This window comes from Nannospalax galili, unplaced genomic scaffold (assembly GCF_000622305.1).
Source record: "Nannospalax galili isolate Female #2095 unplaced genomic scaffold, S.galili_v1.0 scaffold85, whole genome shotgun sequence".
Classification (NCBI taxonomy): domain Eukaryota; kingdom Metazoa; phylum Chordata; class Mammalia; order Rodentia; family Spalacidae; genus Nannospalax; species Nannospalax galili.
The window spans coordinates 12,220,817-12,240,366 of record NW_008358866.1 but is presented as its reverse complement, the minus strand read 5'-3'; the positions used below and the strand labels follow the sequence as shown (position 1 = coordinate 12,240,366).

At 37.6% G+C, this 19,550-nt stretch overlaps 1 protein-coding gene across 1 annotated transcript; it reads left to right on the top strand.

Annotated features, from left to right (window-relative positions):
• The first annotated feature begins 286 nt into the window (after nt 1-286).
• On the top strand, nt 287-12,569 carry Pdk4 (pyruvate dehydrogenase kinase 4). The gene is made up of 11 exons (XM_008822579.3): nt 287-624; nt 1,531-1,672; nt 2,924-2,995; nt 3,729-3,913; nt 4,074-4,160; nt 4,551-4,628; nt 6,566-6,642; nt 8,288-8,386; nt 8,592-8,702; nt 9,006-9,119; nt 10,240-12,569. Exons 1-11 carry the CDS (start codon nt 498-500, stop codon nt 10,381-10,383), a joined length of 1,236 nt encoding a protein of 411 aa, XP_008820801.1. The 5' UTR covers nt 287-497; the 3' UTR covers nt 10,384-12,569.
• The last annotated feature ends 6,981 nt before the right edge of the window (nt 12,570-19,550 follow it).

Below are 19,550 nucleotides of genomic sequence, written 5' to 3'. Positions count from 1 at the left end.
AAAGTTGTAAACAAGGACGAGTCTGGGCGGCCGGCAGCCCCCAGGGGGGCCTATCTGGAGCCCACCTCTCCCCAGAGGCGGGCTTCAGCTTCCTCCTCCTGGCCTCCTGCCACCGACCCCCCCCCCCCCAGGTCAGGACACCAGTGCCAGGCCGCTCCGTGGTCACCGGGCCAGGCCCCCGTGGCGACCGTGGCCGGGGGGCGTGACCCAAAGTTCTTTCGGAGTTGATTGGCGTGGCCACAAGTTCAGAGTCCGGGTGACTCCTCCCGGCGGGGGTAGCGGGAAGAGGGCGGGGAGGCAGATAAAAGGCAGCGGGAGGTGGGAGGGTGCTAGTGTCCACCACAGCACCTCCGAGTCACTAGCCTAGAGGACCCCGAGCTCACCGAGCATCTGCTCCCGCCCGGCCGCGCGCTGCTCCCCGCTCCGCCCGGATCTCGCCCCGCAGCCCTCTCGGTCCAGCAGGTCCCAGCCCCGGATCAGCCTCGGTGGGCGTCAGGATGAAGGCGGCCCGCTTCGTGCTGCGCAGTGCGAGCTCGCTGAGCAGCGGTCTGGTACCCAGGGAGGTCGAGCTGTTCTCCCGCTACAGCCCGTCCCCGTTGTCCATAAAGCAGTTGCTGGACTTTGGTAAGAAGGGGACACAGGAGGGTGCACTAGGACTGAGGAGGCCCTGGGATAGGAAGGACTGGGCTCCGGGCTGGGAAGACTGAGGTCCACTTAGCCCCCTAGGCCAGGAGCATCAACCTCTGTTCACTTTGCGTTTTCCTAGTTTGGATACTTTCTGACACTTTATTCCACAAGTCCAGGCCACCTGCAACCCTACAGATGATCAGCTTTAGGCCCAACTTCCCTCTTCTCTCTTCTTAGAGTTCAGAATTGATTTGCTTTATTAACTCATCACTTAACAATGGGCTGGGAACTTTCCCCCTTCTTCACAACGTGGTACCTGATAAAACAAAGTCACCTCAGTTTGATAGATTTCTGTTCCTTAGCCCCTCTTTCCCCTCCACAGATTAGAAGGCTAACAGACTTCTTTGTCGTTTTACTATTTTTTTTCCCAGTATTCACATTACTGCTGAAACAGTTGACGCAGTAACTGCAGTGATGTCATAAGGAGAGTTTCAAAGTTATTTATTGCTAGTTTGGAAACCCCAGAATTCCCATTCTACCTTCTTCTCCCCATCGCATTTCCTGTCCACACTCATTAAAGGATGTGGTGGTGTTGACTGACCCTGCTCTCCTCAGTAGGAAGAGTTGTGGGATGTTAGGGTTTTTTTCAGAGTAAATCCTCCTCAAAAAGGAAAAACAAACAAGCAAACAATAATCCTCTTATATTGGTCAATTTAAAAAAAAAGAATAAACAGGAAAATATGTCAATAAAGATACTTGTTCTGGAATTATCTATTATCACTGTGAATAACTGTGAGTGAGAAACCATTTTATTATATATGTGTCCTCAATAACTGATATTTCTTTTTTGATTTGTTTGATTACATCTTTTTCCAAAAACTGATTGTGTGCCATTTATTATAGGTTCAGACAATGCATGTGAAAGAACTTCTTTTTCATTTCTACGACAAGAATTGCCTGTGAGGCTAGCCAATATCCTGAAAGAAATTGACATCCTCCCTGTCCCTTTAGTAAACACTTCCTCCGTACAGCTAGTTCGGAGCTGGTAAGTAAAGTAGCTCACCATTTTGAAGCCTCCAGCTTTAAAACACATACAGCATCATACAGGTGGTCTGAACAGAAAATGACTTAAAATTCTTAATAATCTTTTTATTAACTCAGGGTAAGTTATCTTTAGGATAGTTATAAAGCTATGAAAAGACTTAATCTCCTAAAATATATGTATTCCTTTGCTTTTTTCCCCCTTGTTTGTTTTTCAAGACAGGATCTCATGAAGCACAGGCTATCTGGAACTCCCTACATAGTCTAGGATGACCCTGAACTCCTGATCCTCCTGCCTCCACCTCCCAAGTGCTAGGATTATAGGCATGTGCCACTATGTCCAGCTCCTTTTACAATATAATTTTGCCTTGTGGGAAAAGTTTGAAAAATAAGCAACATAGGTAGTTTGAATTTGTACTTTACATAATAAAAATGGAAGGTGGGATTGCAAAAGAAATCCTTTGCCTAGAAATAGATTGACATGACTACTATTTAGGAAAGGTCTAATTTTTGTTCCTTAACAACTAACAAAATGAGCTCTGGGTTCAAATTGTACCTTTGCCCCTCTCTCAGTGGAAAATCTTTGCCACACATTTACCCCATCTGTTAGGACAGTAAAGTATATGCCTCTGAGGGATGTCTGCATATAGTTACATGATGTAATTCTTTAAAAAGAAAAAAAAGAGAAAAAGACTTAAAATGGCACTAAGCAACATAGGCAGCACTAACGTTAAAAATAAGAAAAGTGATGCCTAGGAAAAAACAGATGATAAAAGCAGATTTTTAGAGGGCAGATACAGGCTACAGCCAGTGGTCGACATGTAGAAGACCCTACCCTAACCCATTGACTGCACAGCTTCCTGATCACTGATCGAAGAAGCATACTTATTGTATGCCTGTAGGACAATTCCCTTCTGAGTCCTGTGCTCAGCCTGTGAGGCCCACTGCTACTGTCAAGACCTCTACTCTCCCACAGAAGAATATAGTAGGGAAAAATAAGAAACTTCCCTTTAAAAGTTGTTTCTGAGTGTGTTTGCTATAAGAAATGGAGACATTTGCCACACAAAATGGTCAGGAAAGTAGAGGATTGAAAATTATAGCTTTTAAATTTTTAACATGTCATTTTCTGAATTTCCTGAAGGAGAGCTCCAATTTTAAGTGTAATAGTTGTTTTCCCTTTCCAGTCATTTAAAAAAGGCATATTGTTTACAACCATTTGCATCTGACATTAATTTCAAACCTTCTCACTTAACAGGTATATCCAGAGCCTGATGGATTTGGTGGAGTTCCATGAGAAAAACCCAGAAGACCAAAAAGTTCTATCAGAGTAAGCTCTGCACATTAGAATGCATGTTTAAAGCCCTGGCTGTTTCTGAGCACATTCCTCAAGTCTTTTTTAAGCCTAAATTAAAGATGCTTCAACCTTTCACAAAAAACCACTGCCCCCCCCCAGAAAATGATAGCTTTTAGTTTGTCCAGCTTCTAGAAGTGAAGAAATATGATATTGAAATGAATACTAGATGTGAACAAACATGGAAGACTTGAATTTTTTGCTTTCCAAGGAATTCGATTTTTACTATAAATTTAGTCCAGTGATTAAATTTGCAAGAGAGCTTATTGTTGCTGGATATTCTTGATGGATTTCAGGGTCATGCAAGATTATACATTTTCTTTCAGAGTGGCAATTTTTAATTAGCCAAATAGCAGTCATTTTTAAATCTGACAAGAAGTTTTGTTGTTTTTTTTCACAATGACATTGTAGAATCACCTTTGATTTTAATTATTTTCTAGCAAAGGGGCTTGAAGAACACCTATAATGAATGTACCAGTTACAGATGAGTAGTTTTACATGTAACCTAGAAATGAAATAAATTTAGTCATGAAACTGTCTCTTCCATCATAGTACAAGAATGTATAGCAAGGAAGAGTCTTTAAAAAAAAAAAAAAAAAAAGCAGTGACTGAGCCTGGTATTGCTAAAAACGTTAGCTTTCTGTGAAGCAACATAAGGAAAAGACAGTATGAAAGTTAACTTTCACTAACTGCAAATGTTCTGGCTTAGCTTTGTAGATACACTCATTAAAGTTCGAAACAGACATCACAATGTGGTCCCTACTATGGCACAAGGAATCATCGAGTATAAAGATTCCTGTACAGTTGACCCAGTCACCAATCAAAATCTCCAGTATTTTTTGGACCGGTTTTACATGAACCGCATTTCTACACGGATGCTGATGAACCAGCACAGTAAGTGAGCTCCTCAGCACTGTGGGCTGGGTACGTGAGAGTAGAGCCTAAGCCACCCTGGGACTGCACATCCCACCATGTGGCATTCAGTCTTTCTCAATGGTAGTTCTAATCATCATCTGAATTTTTATAACATGCTTTTGTTTTTATTTTTCAACAGTTCTTATATTCAGTGATTCAAAGACAGGAAACCCAAGCCACATTGGAAGCATCGACCCAACGTGTGATGTGGTAGCAGTGGTCCAAGGTAATTTCTAGGCTTCTGCATTTCTCTTATTGAAAATGTATAATACATGGCTAGCATACCCATAATGTAGGGGACTCTGTGAATGAATTTATGTGCACTGTGTACTGTTTATATTTATGAATAGTGCCATCAAAACCTTTCATGTTTGAGCATGGGGAATGTAAACATTCATTTATATTATCATAAAAATTTAAACATAAGTGGCCCATGTGCCATACTCATACAGAATATTTGATCTCTGTGGTGCATGTATTTATTTTGCTACAGCTTCAATAAAATATTATTCTTTAATAAAATATTAAAAAGATATTTTCACACATATAGTAAACACATTGAAGAAATGTAGTTGGCTTAAGTTTATTTCATTTTTATGAAAAACTTCTGTTCCAGATGCCTTTGAGTGCTCAAAGATGCTCTGTGATCAGTATTATTTAACAGCTCCAGAGTTAAAGCTCACACAAGTAAATGGTAAGCTATCAACAAGATATACTGAAACCTGGAAAATCTAATATTACTTTTTTTTGTAAACACAAAACAGCTTTTGCTTTATTCTATTTATTAGATTTTTTTTCCTCTACTCGCTTAGAATTTGTACAAAGACATTGATATTTTAAAAGTCAAACTTCTGTCTCAGCTGGAAAGTTCCCATTGTGCATATTCAGTTGCTAATGACAATTCATAAGGAAGAATGTTTGGACAGAGAAGTACCTAGATTCCATTATCTGAGATCAAGGGAAGACTGCTTACTCTAGACTATGAAAGGCAGACTCCAGGTGTGAAGGCACAGGCTATAGTCTCAGCACTTGGGAAGTGAAAGAATTCAAGGTCTTGCTATATAGCAAGCTCCAGGCCAGCCTGGGCTATATAAGACCCTGTCTCAAAATAAATAAAATAAAATAAAATAAAGTAAAATAAAATAAGTAAAGTAAAATAAAATAAAATAAAATAAAAAACAGCAGAATAATATGAGGAATAAGATTTGTAGTAGAACAATTATCATTGCAGATAACCTTCTAGAAAAGTTACTCACAAGACCTGGAAACAAAAATACTTCATAAATTGTCCTTATTAATAAGGCAGACACAGAATGACAAATATTGCTGGGTCCTATGAGATACCCAATTAATCAGTCACAGAAATGGAGATTACAGTGGTGCTTACCAAGAGCTGAGGAGGAACAGGTGGGGGTTGCTTTTCAATTAGTATAAATTTTCAGCTATGTAAGGTGAATAAATTCTAGAGATCTGGCATACAGAACAATATGTATAGTTAAAAATACTGTATTATACACTTAAAGATCTGTGAAGTGTAGAACTCATGTGGAATGCTCTTACTACAATAAAAAGAATACTAAAAGTCTATATTACCATTTGGAAATAGAACATACTTTAAAAGCTTCAGCTCTGGAGTATCTGATGAGACCAGGTCTTCCCGTGGTGAATTGATTACATGACCAACGCAAGGCACTGTTTCTATCCTTTTCCCTTCTGTATTGGAAGACAGTTGCTTCTCAGATCAAAGCAATAAACTTAAATTGAGATAATCCTCTCCTTTCCGTTATAAGCATACATTTTTTTCCAAGTAAAATTTACATAGTAACAGCTTTATTAGTGGCAAGACTGACAGTTACTCAATTTAAGCGTAAACCTACTCTTAGACTTGGGGACGTGCAAATGAAAATGAATGCTCAAATAATAGTAGCAGTGCAACTAATGACTTAAAATATATAAAAGTAGCCAGCATTGTATAACGCTTGCAGATAAATTGCTTGAATTGTCTGATAAAATAAAGGCAGGATTGTACTAGACCTTGTATTTACTGATTCAAATTTTTCCAAGGCCTGGAACATCCAAAGAATAATTCTTTTATTTTTCTTTTCTAACAATATTATGAGGTTTTTGTTTCTCTCTTTTCTTTACACTGTTGGTGAATTTTAAACATAATTAGCTAAGATTTAATGTTTGAGTGATAGAAAACTCAGACACATAAAAAGATGAAAATCATAGTTGGCATTAATGTCAATGTTATACTATAAGCACAATTATTTTTTCCATCTTCAAATGCATATAATTTTAACACTGAAATTGTCTAGTTTTAACATGATGAAAATAGAAACAGTCTGTGTCCTAACTTATGCTGTCACCTCACACTTCAGTCAACCATATACATTTGTAGAGAAATGAAAAGTTTAATCATAGAACACTAGGCAGCAACTGGAATAGCATTTTGAAAATTAGCCAGTTGTCCTTACTGTTTAAAAATGAATGCCCTAGACCAGACGTTTCAGGTGAGGAAAATAAGCATTATCCCAATCTTGGCTAAAACTCAAACATTAAGCAAATAGATATGGAAGTTTGTTTCAGCAAATATTTATTTCTCCATTCTAAAGGAGTTTAATTTTTTAGGGAAATTTCCAGGCCAGCCAATTCATATCGTGTATGTTCCCTCCCACCTTCATCATATGCTGTTCGAACTGTTCAAGGTAAGACACTTCACAGTAACTGGGGGTTTGTCTTTAAATAGTTAACTGCCTATATTTTTATCATTCCCCACTAAATAAGGGCCTCCATATATTCTCCCAAGAATATATTGGTGCTCTTAATAGAAAGAAACTCTACAGCCAATGTTTTAAAAAGAGCACACAGCTTATTTCAACACAGCATGTATTCATGATATCTCAGTGCTTTAGAGTGGAGAGGGATCTTCCATCATTTATTCATTAATGGGTGGATGTCTTAGGGAATGAGGCCTTGTAACAACCACACCATGGACTAGTCCAGCTCCAGACTTGAGTCACAGGTCCACTCACCATAAGTAGTATGTCCACATTCTGAGTCTAGAATAATCATTTCCTCCACTAAGGCACTTCAGCATGCATATGAATCAAGTGGGGACTCTGTTAAAAGACCAAATCTGATATAGGTCTAAGGTAGGATCTGTAATTCTATATTTCCAAGGACATGCTATTTGTCCACAGTCAGCACTTACCTTAACCAGCCTTCAGGACCCTGCTTCTCAGACATTAGTGTGAACTAGAATCTTCTATGGACCTTGATGAAACACAGATGTGTGGAGAGATTTAGAGCCTATAGCTCTGACAGTTTGCTTTTCTAGCACTCTGAGGATTTGAGTGTCTCTGTTCTAGAATAACCAGATGCTAGGAACAAGCCCTTTCATGAGTTCTAACATTATACTAACACTCTGAACTTAAACCATAAAATAGAAAACACCTGAAATTTTACAGTGCTTTTCAAGCATACCCTAGATTGAGAAAAGAAAGTCTTAAAAAAACAAAATCCACCTGTGATACTGGTATAGCTCCAGTTTTCCCAGTTTTTTCTAATATTATTGCAGTGAGGTATTGATAAACTACAAACATCTGATCTTTTTCACTTCAGTTACTGACTAGACCTTAATATCGTTAAACATAGATTCCAAAGGAGAGTAAGAGAAGAAAATGGATTAAATAACCCAAGACTTTATTCAGAAAACATTTAGCCAGTAAGCTGAAAACTTGTTTTAGTTTATTCTGCATTAAGAAAAAGGGATGCTTTTTCATTGATTTGGTTTGTTTTTAATTGAATAACCTAACTCATAGGGTTATTTTGCCATCACTGGTAAAAGTTAAGATATTCAAATGCAAATTGAAATTTAATTTAGAAGTATCGACTGTCCTTTTAAATAGTAACAACCTTTTTGCAGCAAATTTTATAAAAGCCAATAAATTGGTTCAATGATTCACTGTTCATTTCTTATGTAATAGTCTTTGGTGTTTGGATATAAAATGTAATGGGAAGACAGAAAAAAAAGGAGCTAGGAAATGAACTATAAAAACCAATTTCTACATTTAAATTAAGCTTACAAATAAGAATTTGACAGCTAGCAGAATTGTTTTTCCATTAGACACTACTCCCAGGAGCAATATTCCATGGTAAATGAAGATTTTTCATTATACATTTTGCATGACACTTTCATAAATGGCTATTTACAGAGCTGTTTTAGCACTCACTAAAAAAATGGAAACTTTGAATTGCCCTCTGTGCCGCTTTTATTTTAAACATAAAACCTGTCATATATTGCCCCTCATTCTTCTACCATTGAAATCCTCCTGGTTTTGTTGTCTTTAGAACGCCATGAGGGCAACCGTTGAGCATCAGGAAAATTGCCCTTCCCTGACACCAATTGAGGCAACTGTCGTCTTGGGAAAAGAAGACCTTACGATCAAGGTAACCCTTCTCTGCTTTTCTTTTAGTTCTCTCTGGAGAGAATTTCTATAAAGGGCCTGTGTTAATATGGCTCTTAGTTTGGGGTAACTGATCAAAGCCACGTGTACCAGACGACTTTTAAACGAAGTAAAGACCTTTCTCTATACACCGGTGCACGTAGGTGTTCGAGTGTAGCTCTGACAACTGTTTTGTTTGCTTGTTTCAGATTTCCGACCGAGGAGGCGGTGTTCCTCTAAGGATTACTGACCGCCTCTTTAGTTACACTTACTCCACTGCGCCAACACCTGTGATGGACAATTCCCGGCATGCTCCTTTGGTGAGGCCAAATGTTACATCTAAATTCACCTCAGCCACCTAGTTCTAAATGTAGAATGAGGATTATAAGGAAGTATTTGAGCACGTTAATCAATTTAGTTAAATAGAAATGAGGGGATATAAGAAAGAATGAAAAAGCTAGCCAAATGTGGTGCAGGGGTCCTACAAGGACCTCTGACTGGAAGCAGATGATATTTATGTAGGTCCTTGAATACCAGTATCTGTGAAGATCATAGCTCCTTCCTACATTTTCTATGCTAAAGATCATATCTATTCTTCACTAACACTTCTCTTCCCCTTCCAGGCTGGTTTTGGTTATGGCTTGCCAATTTCTCGTCTCTATGCCAAATATTTTCAAGGAGATCTGAATCTCTACTCTATGTCAGGCTATGGAACAGATGCTATCATTTACTTAAAGGTACCCTTTGAATTTATACTGAAAACCATGTTTTAAAAGTGATGGCTTCTTCTTTTATACCTCTGAGTTCTATGGTCCACAGTGAATTCCTCAAAATGACTTAGTGTAAATAATGGCTGTTTTTGTTTCTGTTTTAGTGTGTGCATACCATGTTTAATATGGCAGCTTACCCAAGAGAAAGCTAAGCCATGCTACTGCCTCAACTGAGGCAAAATTGTTGAGCAAGAAGTAGATTAGGCTTCAGAGTGACAGTATGCAGATGCGAATTTCTTCAGATGATGCCTCTTGACATCTGTGAGAGTAGTTATAGCTCTGTTTTTCTTAGCCTTGTGATAATACATGCTGGTGACATTAAATCTTAAAAGTCACAAAAATCACAACCTTCATGACCTTCAGCTGACCTTATTAGAAACCCAGAGAAAGGAAATTAAATTGCTCACAAGTTGTCAGTGTGTGCCAGGCATTTCCAGCTTAAATTTTAAAACTTGGTACATGTTTTTCTATCTTTGGTGAAGTCTGAATTTATTTGTTAAGATCAAAATCCCAATTCTGTTCATCATTTTCCAACTATTCCAACTGAAAGTATATTTACAGATAGTAGCAACTACAACAATAAGTTTCTAGGCTTCCAATTTGCCCATTGGGATTAAATGGCAAGTGGCCTTTGAATGACTGAAATACTTAATGTATTCATTTCTGAAATACAGGAGAGTGTTCAAACTATTGGGAAAGAGCATTTTAATAAATTAATAGTATCAGACTAGGTTTCTAACTTTATCATATACAGGTTTATCTCTGGAAGAAATTGCTTTGCTACTCAACCCCATCATATCCGTGGTACTCAAAGGTCATGTAAAAACACTGAATATAAATTCTGTTCCCTAATTTATAAATCTCATATCTACTATTTCAGTTCTCATTGAATAGAGATAATATGTCTTTATGTTTTAGTCTTGTTTCATAAAGAACCTGGAATACCATGGGTTTGGTACACTGTCACTACAAAGTCAATTAAATGAATGTATTTCAATATTAAATCATACCTGCTAGTATATTTTGAATAACCAAGTCCAACCATACATAATTTCTTTATTTCAATGTTTTCCTCCTCTTCTTTTAGGCTTTATCTTCCGAGTCTGTAGAAAAACTCCCTGTCTTTAACAAGTCAGCCTTTAAACATTATCAGATGAGTTCTGAAGCAGACGACTGGTGTATCCCAAGCAAGGAACCAAAGAACCTGGCAAAGGAAAAAATTGCTATGTGAAAGAGGGACACATGGAACACTTTACGGGATCAAAGTGGGTCTATGGCAGTGCTGCTTCTCAAATGTGTGTGGACTTTTGTTTCCACAAACAAAGAAATAATAGCAACAGACGTGTGCATATCGTGATCCAAGGAGTGACAGAGCTTGGTTCTGTGACCAGGGAGAAGAAAGGGTAGGACTCCAGTAGGCAGAAGGTGCCTGGTCCTTGATTGATAATGCAAAGTAGCTCATGATTATGCTAAATCCTGAAAAGAATCCAGCCTCCATTTTACGTCTCTTTATCAACAAGTACAAGAAAGACAGATTGGCAGTTCCAAAGGGCTGATATTTAGAGCTCTTGTTGCCATATAAACGTATTGCTATTTAACAACTATTAATTATTAAGACATCAGCGTTTTCCTGCCATGAAAATGTTAGAGCTTAATTTGCACTATGTCATTAGAAATATATATAAATGTACATTTCATGTGTGTTTATATATTCAAGAGAGGACAGAATAGAGGAACGAGCCAGAACACTTGGCGTCCAGGCACTGGGGCTGTGTACAAACTCAGAAGACAGCCTATCAGTTGATGCAGCTCCAGTGTCATGCTGCTTTCCCATTTGGGCTGCACTCAATAGTGCCTAGTCTTGGGTGAATTGGTAAATATGCACTGAACACAGGAAGTCAGGGTTAGAGAGGGAGAAGAACTGTCAAAGTGACCCCAAAACTGTATGTCGAAAAACCTATGTTAGACAAAGAAATCACATATTCAGAACCTAACTGGAAGGGAAGGACTATTCTCTAACCAGATGTGGTGAAAAATACAAAGGCATCCATTTTCTAGGCTTTTTAAGGTATATTTTTGATGTGTTTAAGTATATTCTCTACACTCCAACATCAAAATATCTGTTTTTAAAAAAAATATTCTAGGGCTGGAGAGATGGCTCAGTGGTTAAGAACACTAGTTGTTCTTGCAGAAGACCTGGGTTCGAATCCCAGCACCCACATGACAGCTAACAACTGTCCATAACTCCAGTTCCAGGGGATCTGATGGCCTCCTCTGTCCTCTGTGGACATTGCACGACATCGGTGCACTTACCTACATGCAGGCAATACACTCATACACATAAAATAAAAATAATAAATAAAACATTTTTTTAAAAAATTCTAGTTGTCAATTGGATCAAGAACATTAAAACTTAAATCCTTCTTGGAGAATATTTTGTCTTTCTATGGCATAGCCTGGAAGTAAGAGGTTCTCTTGCCAGTTGAGAATATCAGAGACAGGGATCCAGGGACTGTAAGCTGTGATGCTCATGGTATGTGGGAGGATGAAGGTGCAATTTGCAGGTGGACAGGTCATTCACGCAAACTACTCTTAGAAAACAAGGAAGGAAGGAATGGAGAGAGGGAGGAAGCAGAAAGCAGGCACCTTTTCCCCAACAAGCTATTCCAAGAAATGATCTGTTTTCCATGGATAAATTATTGGAAGGATGAATTGGTATCTTTCAAGGCAGTATGACTTCCTTAAATATGTCTCTCTTATGCAACAATGGGCTTTATTAAATAATAAATTCATTGGTGTCAAATAAATCTTGAAACTGACATGGAGAAAAAAATTAGAATTTTCAACATTAAAAAAAAAAAGATCAGTCCTGTGTATTTGTTGAGTTTGAAGTTTGTTTTGAATTTTGTGACGATCTAGTGCTGTGATCTTTGGTTGTGGCAACAGAAACCTCAACTATTTGTTTTGGAGTTCAGATTTTGTTGTCTTCAGAAGTCCTGGACAGTGACTTTGATGACAGGACTTTGACTGTTGCTTTTACTGGTCACACTAAACTGTTAGCAATAGTTTATTTGTTGTAGCGATTTTTCATTGAAATTTCAGCTAAATATTTGTGCATGTAAATATTTGTGTTTACCAAAGATCTAAAGCAGTTGATTAATTAACTCAAACACTGTGAACTATATTTAAAATAATAGAGAAAACATGTTAGTGTTTCAATTGCACCAACCGTGTAAATTAAATAGGAATAATCTTTCCTGTTATTTATGAAAACTTGAAGACTTTAGACTATGATAGATAGATACTGAATGCTCAGGCCCACTTAAATTATTAATGTATGAGTTGTGTTTTTGTCTTTAGGTTATGTGCAGAAAAATATGAGAACTTTTATAATAAATATTTTTATTATAATAGTGATATGGTCTTTTAAAATTCTTTTCTTGAATTACTTCAAAGTATAAAGAATAACTTCAGTTAAAGAGAATATTCACTTTATATTTGATTATAATTCATCTACACATTTGTCTATACTTTCAAAGGTGTTAAAAAAACACTTTTAAATTCCTAATTTTGAAACAAAAGTGCTTTATAATGCAGACGTTTGGGACTGTGCTTTCCTCGCTTGTGTATGCCCCATGGACATACAGTGCTAAGAGGAGTTTGCCAGATGTGCTTATCCAGTACTCGTTTGGGCAATACAAATGTTCTTTACATTCTTTCTGTTTGTTTTCTTAGTTTCACTTAGTGCAGTGTTTGCGTAAATACAGTGGAATATCAAAATAATTACCTAGATAATTTAGGTTCCCAAATAACTTTGGATTTAGAATCTGCATAATAGTAAGTTAGAAATAGGACAGAAATTACTAAATTAGGACAAACAAGACAGCTGAGTGGCAAAAGGCACCTGCCACCAAGCCTGAGATCTGAATTCAGTCTCCAGAACACACATGATAGAAGGAGAGGACACATTCCCTCAGGTTGCCCTCTGATGTCCACGTGCACACTTTGAGTGTACACATACACACACACACACACACACACACACACACAAAAGATGTAATAATACGAAAAATATATTACTAAGATAAATTGTGGCTTGTGTTGCCACTGCTGATTGATGCCTCCTTTTACTAACTGAATCCTCTATCTTGGGCAGTCACCTTTGTGACTTGCATAGTGCTTTTGCATGGCAAGGTTCTATGAGTTGGAAACAGAAAAGAAAAATAGAGTGATAAGAGTAAATTAAATTAGTAGAAGGGGTTTGCTGTAACTAAATTCTGAAATGTTATAAAAATATTATATTTAAAGCAAAAATGCCACTAACCTACAAACTCTCTATGGTGGTTCTTTACCAATGATACTACCTCTTCACCAGACTACATTCATTTTGTTCTGCCTAGTCAAAGAACATAGCACTATCTAAAGGAAACACATGAATGTGTATCACATATACACACAGAGATAGAGATAGAGAGACAGAGAATGAGATTTAGCTGTACACACACAGATTTAACTGTACAATTTCCTTGGTTCAAGCTACTGTACAGGTAGAACAAGCACTGTCAAGGCTCAAAACCTTCACCCATGTCTCCACCATTTTGAAACCAGTGACTCTTCACACATGCACACATACATATTTGTGGTTGTGTGTGCATGTGTGTGTATGTGTTTGTGTGTTTGTATGTGTGTGGCATGTAAGTATGTATGTGCACATATGTGTGTGTGGAGACCAGAGATCAATTTCAGGTGTTTCTCTTCAGGAACCAACCATGTAGGGTTTTGAGAAAGAGTCTCTTTCTGGGGAATGGTGCTCCCTGATTGGCTAGGCTAGCTAGCCAACAAGCCCTGGAAATCTTCCTTTCCCATCTCATTGGTGCTGGGGTTGCATATACATGCCACCATGCCTGGTTTTTTATGTGGTCATAGACTTTGGCAACTGCTTTGATCTCCTAATATACTTTGAAGGGTTACATTTCATTCAGATATGCATCCACACTGAAAAGTCTGTGGGATCCTCAATCTGGTCTGGCCTTGAGGTAGAGGAGGTGAGGGATTTTTATTCTCTCACAGGAACCTATATAAGCAGTCACTGAATCTCCACCATAAGCACTTAGAGCAACACCTTCCTACCTACCATCATTAGTATGTTATCCTCATAATAGCTCTTTTTCCTAATTTACCACGTTTTTTGGTCTTTTTGAGACAGGGTCTCCCTGTAGCTCCAGCTGTCCTGGAACTCATTATATAGACCAGGCTGGCCTCAAACTCATAAAGATCTGCCTGCCTCTGCCTCCCAAGTGCTGGGATTAAAGGCATGTGCCACCACGCCCAGCTAATTTATCACTTTTTTAAACCTTATCATTTACCAGCCAGTTATTTAGGCACTCAACGAATACTCACCGGATAAATACATGACTGAACATGTTCATAAATTTCTAGTCATAGAACAGCATCCCTCCCATTAAGAGAAAATGGGGTTTCTATGTCAACTGTTGATGAATTATAGAAGATTTATACTTTAAGTGGTATGCAAAAAGTTCTGCAATATTTTAGAAACTTCAGAACTTGTTTCCAAACCAGTTAATTTGCTGGTTTTGTTCAATGTTACCCTGCAGTTATCACGTCTAAGGCAATATCTTGAGCATGTGAGCTAGATTTAGAGTTTTAGATTTTATGAATATCCTTTCTCACTTTGGACTCTGATGATAACTTATTGCCATATACCACGGCACCTAATGGTAGTGAACAGCCATCTCTTAGTGAGACTCTTCAGTTCCTTCCCAAATGTAAATAAACAATAAAAGTCACTCAAAACAGAAATGTCAGTATCTTTGAAAACATATCAAATCTATTAAATAATGTGAAGACACTATGAGTCAGCTTAATGATAAATCCAGCAACAAAATAATAAAGTTTATCAACCAATCACACAACATAATTTTCGTGTTTACTGATATTACTTGCTTTGATGGTTGACTGGTGTCAAATATGGCAGTACAGCTAGGAGTTATTTAGTAGCATACTAATGTGCTTTATATAAATATAAAAGAATTCTTTAATATCTAAGATGACATGTTGAATAGAAAATCTAAATCTTTGGTCAATTTCATGAAACTATGTCTTTTATTGTAGTTCTAGCCCCAAAATACACCTTGACACTTGGTAGAATTGCATTTAATTCAATCTTTTCCCTTTATTTTTAAACATAATAACTTTGTTTTGAATTATAAATTTAGGGAAGGAGCTTCAAATTCAAAATATTCAGAATCTAAATTTTCTAATAATTGCTTATTGAATAACTGCCTCTAATCTCTCTCATAGCTTCTGTGTTAATTCCGCCAAATCAGCCTTCTCTCAAAATCACCATCAGGTTCAAAATCCTTTACGGGCTCCCAATGCCTGCAAAACTGGTATTTTTTTTTTCACAAGATTTATGCTTTTCTAGACTCTAGTATAAGGAGTAGCCACTGTTTCTACATTCCCCTGTGAACATGCTGTTGTCTTCTCAACTTTCCACATGCACATTTCTCTGTCTGAAATCCCCCCTCCTCTCTTTGTCTCCATGATACAAAAACTCCCTGGTCCATCTTAAATCCCCATTGGATAGGCACTCCAGCATCCTCTAAACTCCTACAGAATCAGGACCATCGTAGTATTTAGCACACAATTCCCAAGCTTACTAGTTAGATTTTATAGATAGATATAAGATAAAAATCCAACTGGATTGTGTTGGACGATGCGTTACACATGCCTAGGTATAAACCATGATGATTAAAAAATGTTTAATATGTTGTTGATGAATTAGGAAAGCAGAGAAAAACAATGGGAGAAGCCAAGATTGAGCAGCCTACTCTATTGATCTTTAATCAAACCTACTCATCTTAACGGTTTTTCTCATGTATGTGTGTATGTGCTGTGCATGCACGTGTCTATGTGTGTCCTCATGTATGCACAGTTGCACATGCACTTGCGTGCCCATATATGTGGGCACCCAAGGTTGGTGTCTGGAGTCTTCCTTGACCACACTCCACTTGATTCATTGAAGCAGAGACACTTGAACCCAGAACACACCAATATGGTTAGTCTGGCTAACCAGCTTGCTCTGGTGATTCCCTGTCTCTGTCTTCTGAGCACTGAAATTATAGTAAGAACACCATGCCTATCCTGCATTTGTGTGGGTTCTGGGAATTCAAACTCTGGTCCTCAAGCTTGCAGAACAAGCATTTAACCACTGAGGCATCTCTTTTCTCATCTCCTCTTCTCTTCTCTTCTCTTCTCTTCTCTTCTCTTCTCTTCTCTTCTCTTCTCTTCTCTTCTCTTCTCTCTCTCTCTCTCTCTCTCTCTCTCTCACTCTCTCTCTCTCTCTCTCTCTCTCTCTCTCTCTCTCTCTCTCATGTAAAACTGTGGGAAGAGGCTCTTGTGTGCCACAGCATGCATAGGGAGGCCAGAGCACAACTTGGGGAGTTGGTTCTCTTCTCCCACTGTGGGTTCCAGGGCTCAAACACAGGTTTCAGGCTTGTGCGGCAGTCCTTATTTTAGTATTTTCAATGATTGTATCTCTCATGAATCTTAGAAAGGATCATTTTTATCTTTATGAGGGTTGTGGCTGTAATACATTCATGCAATTAACTCATGCTTCTCGTTTCATGCTCAATAATAGGCCTTTGCCCTCAAGGAGCTTAGAGTCCCACTGAAAATTTAAAAAGTAAAAAAACCAAAGTTATGAAACGTCAAATCATTATCTCAAGTTTTAATAGCAATTTAAATCAATTATAAAGGAGAGGCAATAAATCCTAATACACTCAGAAAAATGGACTAACATTGATTAATGTGAACTCTATAGAAGGAAAGGTGATTTAAGGCTAGCATGTCTCCATAGACAGGGGGCATTTTTGTGAGGAGTCAGAAGGACCTTTGAAGAAAGTATTTTGGGATGTTGGAAAGAAATGTGGAAGCTCATGTGGAGATGATTTGAGCATCTGGATATAGTACAGGGACATCAAGGATATATTAGTAGGATAGAAAAAGTATTTAAAAACTGAAACTATTGACTAAAATCTCAAGATCATGTATTTCACTGTCAGTTTTTTCAATATATAATGCAGTAATCATTAAAATGTACTGAAATGAAGATTTAACTTAGTAGTCAAATAATCTGATATATGCTAATTGGTTAATAAAAACAATAGGTCTCATTCAAATGTCACCATTGTCAGCCATGTAGACTCTGGAGTCAGGTTTCTGGGTTCCATCTCAGCTCTGCCACTTAACACCAGTGGACATTACTCCCTGCCTCAGCATTCTTGTCTGTGAAGTGAGTATTATATTATGGCCTCTTCCTACAGGATGTCTGTTAAAATTAAGATATTAATATATGTAAAACAGTTTACTAGTTCTTCACACATACTAATATAGCTATCAGCCATTTTATTTTTAAAATGCTGATTATTTCATTGTGCACCTTATGTTAAATCCTTACAGCAGTAATGTAAGTATAGGCATTCAGACCTGAAGTCATGCAGAGTGAGTCTGCCATGTGTCAACAACAGTAACACATTTGTTCTGTCTTACTTAGTCCATTGCTGAATTGTGACCCTGGGGCTATGTCTTTAAGTGAAAGTAGGGCCTGGTGACCCAACAGTGCTGAAACCCCAAGCAGATGGGAATTGGATCCAGACCTTGGCCTCTTTCGTAATGTGTCCATCCAAAGGCTGGGTGGTTGATGGTGCCATGTGTTATCCAATGGGATCTATCAACTTCCTTGGGGCTTTTGGCAACTACCATAAGACCGTACTGCATGAATGCTGAGAAGCCAGCTCACTGCATATTCTAAATAAGCACACAGATGTCTAACACAGCACCTTGCCCAAAACACACACTCAATAGCTGTTTGATAATGGATAAAAACAGGCTTAAGCAATAATTAGAGTAACAATTGGGCTTCAGTTGTTCCCTGGGCAGCCTCTTCTCCTTCTAAATACTATACTTCTTCTTGTAAAAACAAGTCTCCAAATGATAATAAAGACAGTGTAAAACATGGTTTCTAAAAGTTTATGAAGGGGCTGGAAAAATGGCAGCGGTTAAGAGCACTGGCTGCTCTTGCAGAGGACCCAGGTTCAATTCCCACCACGTACCTGGCAACTAACAACCATCTGTAACCCCAGTTCCAGTTCCGAAGGGAACTCAATGCCTTCTTCTGACCTCTGCGGATATTGCAATGATATAGGTTCACTTACACACAAGCAGGCAATACACTCATACACATAAATAAAAAATAATAAATAAATAAAAGCTTTTGAAAACAGTACCCTGGCTTGTTGGAAAACAGAGCATATTCTCTTTACTTTTACTTTTAGAATACCCCAACGTGGTTCTTTGTAGCAAATAATATATCTTGCATTCTGTACAATAAATTTTTATTCTAATTTTTACATAGTCTAAATAATTCCAGTTAGGATCTCCTTTTATATGTGCTAATTTAAATGAGATTATTTTAGGAATTAAATTTACTATTGAACTTGAATAAACAACTTTTTAAAATATTTTATTATTTTTGTTTTATGTGTATGTGTGTATTGCCTGCATGTTGGTACGTGCACCTGTGCTGTGCAATGCTGGTGGAGAATAGAAGAGACTGTCGGATCCCCTGGAGCTGGAGTTATGGACAGTTGTTAACTGCCATGTGGGTGCTGGGATTCAACCCAGGTCTTCTGCAAAAACAGTCAGTGTTCTTAGCCACTGAGCCATCTCTCCAGCCCCAGAAACAACTTCTTTTTTTCTAAAGTTTATTTATTTTTTTAATTTTTTTAAAATTTAATGACCACATGATTAGAAGAAGCATTTCTTTACAGCTTTCACATATTTAGTAACACATTCCAGAACAAGGATACATCTCTTTCAAAGGTGGCTGTAATTTTTAGGTTCACAGTTGAATTAATACAGTCATACAATATTGAACTCAGTATAAACCCTGTAAGACATAAAATTGAATGAGTTTTTACCTTTTAAAGAAGATCTCCATTTCATTTTAAGATATGCTGTTTCCTACATTTTTAATGCTACTAACACATGTTTGCACATGTGTCTTTAATCTCTTTGTATCTTATTATTATTACTCACAGTCGGTTACACTCGGATCCTTAGTACCTGAGAATGGATATAAAGTCATCAGGTAGATCTCACTGGTAATGTTTATCACCTCTACTATTTAACACGAAATAAATTTTTTAAAATTCTTAATAACTACATGATTATAAGAAGTATTTCATTACAGCTTTAAAATATTCAGTAACACACTCCAGAGCAAGGATACATCTCTTTCAAATATGGCTGTAAGTTTCTAGGTTCACAGATGAATTAATACAGTTATACAATATTGAACTCAGTATAAGCCCTGTA

Bases quoted from the DNA above. Each gene is read 5' to 3' on its own strand.
- Pdk4 (XM_008822579.3), top strand. From the start codon at position 498: ATGAAGGCGGCCCGCTTCGTGCTGCGCAGTGCGAGCTCGCTGAGCAGC. The intron at 1,673-2,923 runs GTAAGTAAAGTA...CTCACTTAACAG, and splicing joins GTACAGCTAGTTCGGAGCTG to GTATATCCAGAGCCTGATGG. The intron at 3,914-4,073 runs GTAAGTGAGCTC...ATTTTTCAACAG, and splicing joins GATGCTGATGAACCAGCACA to TTCTTATATTCAGTGATTCA.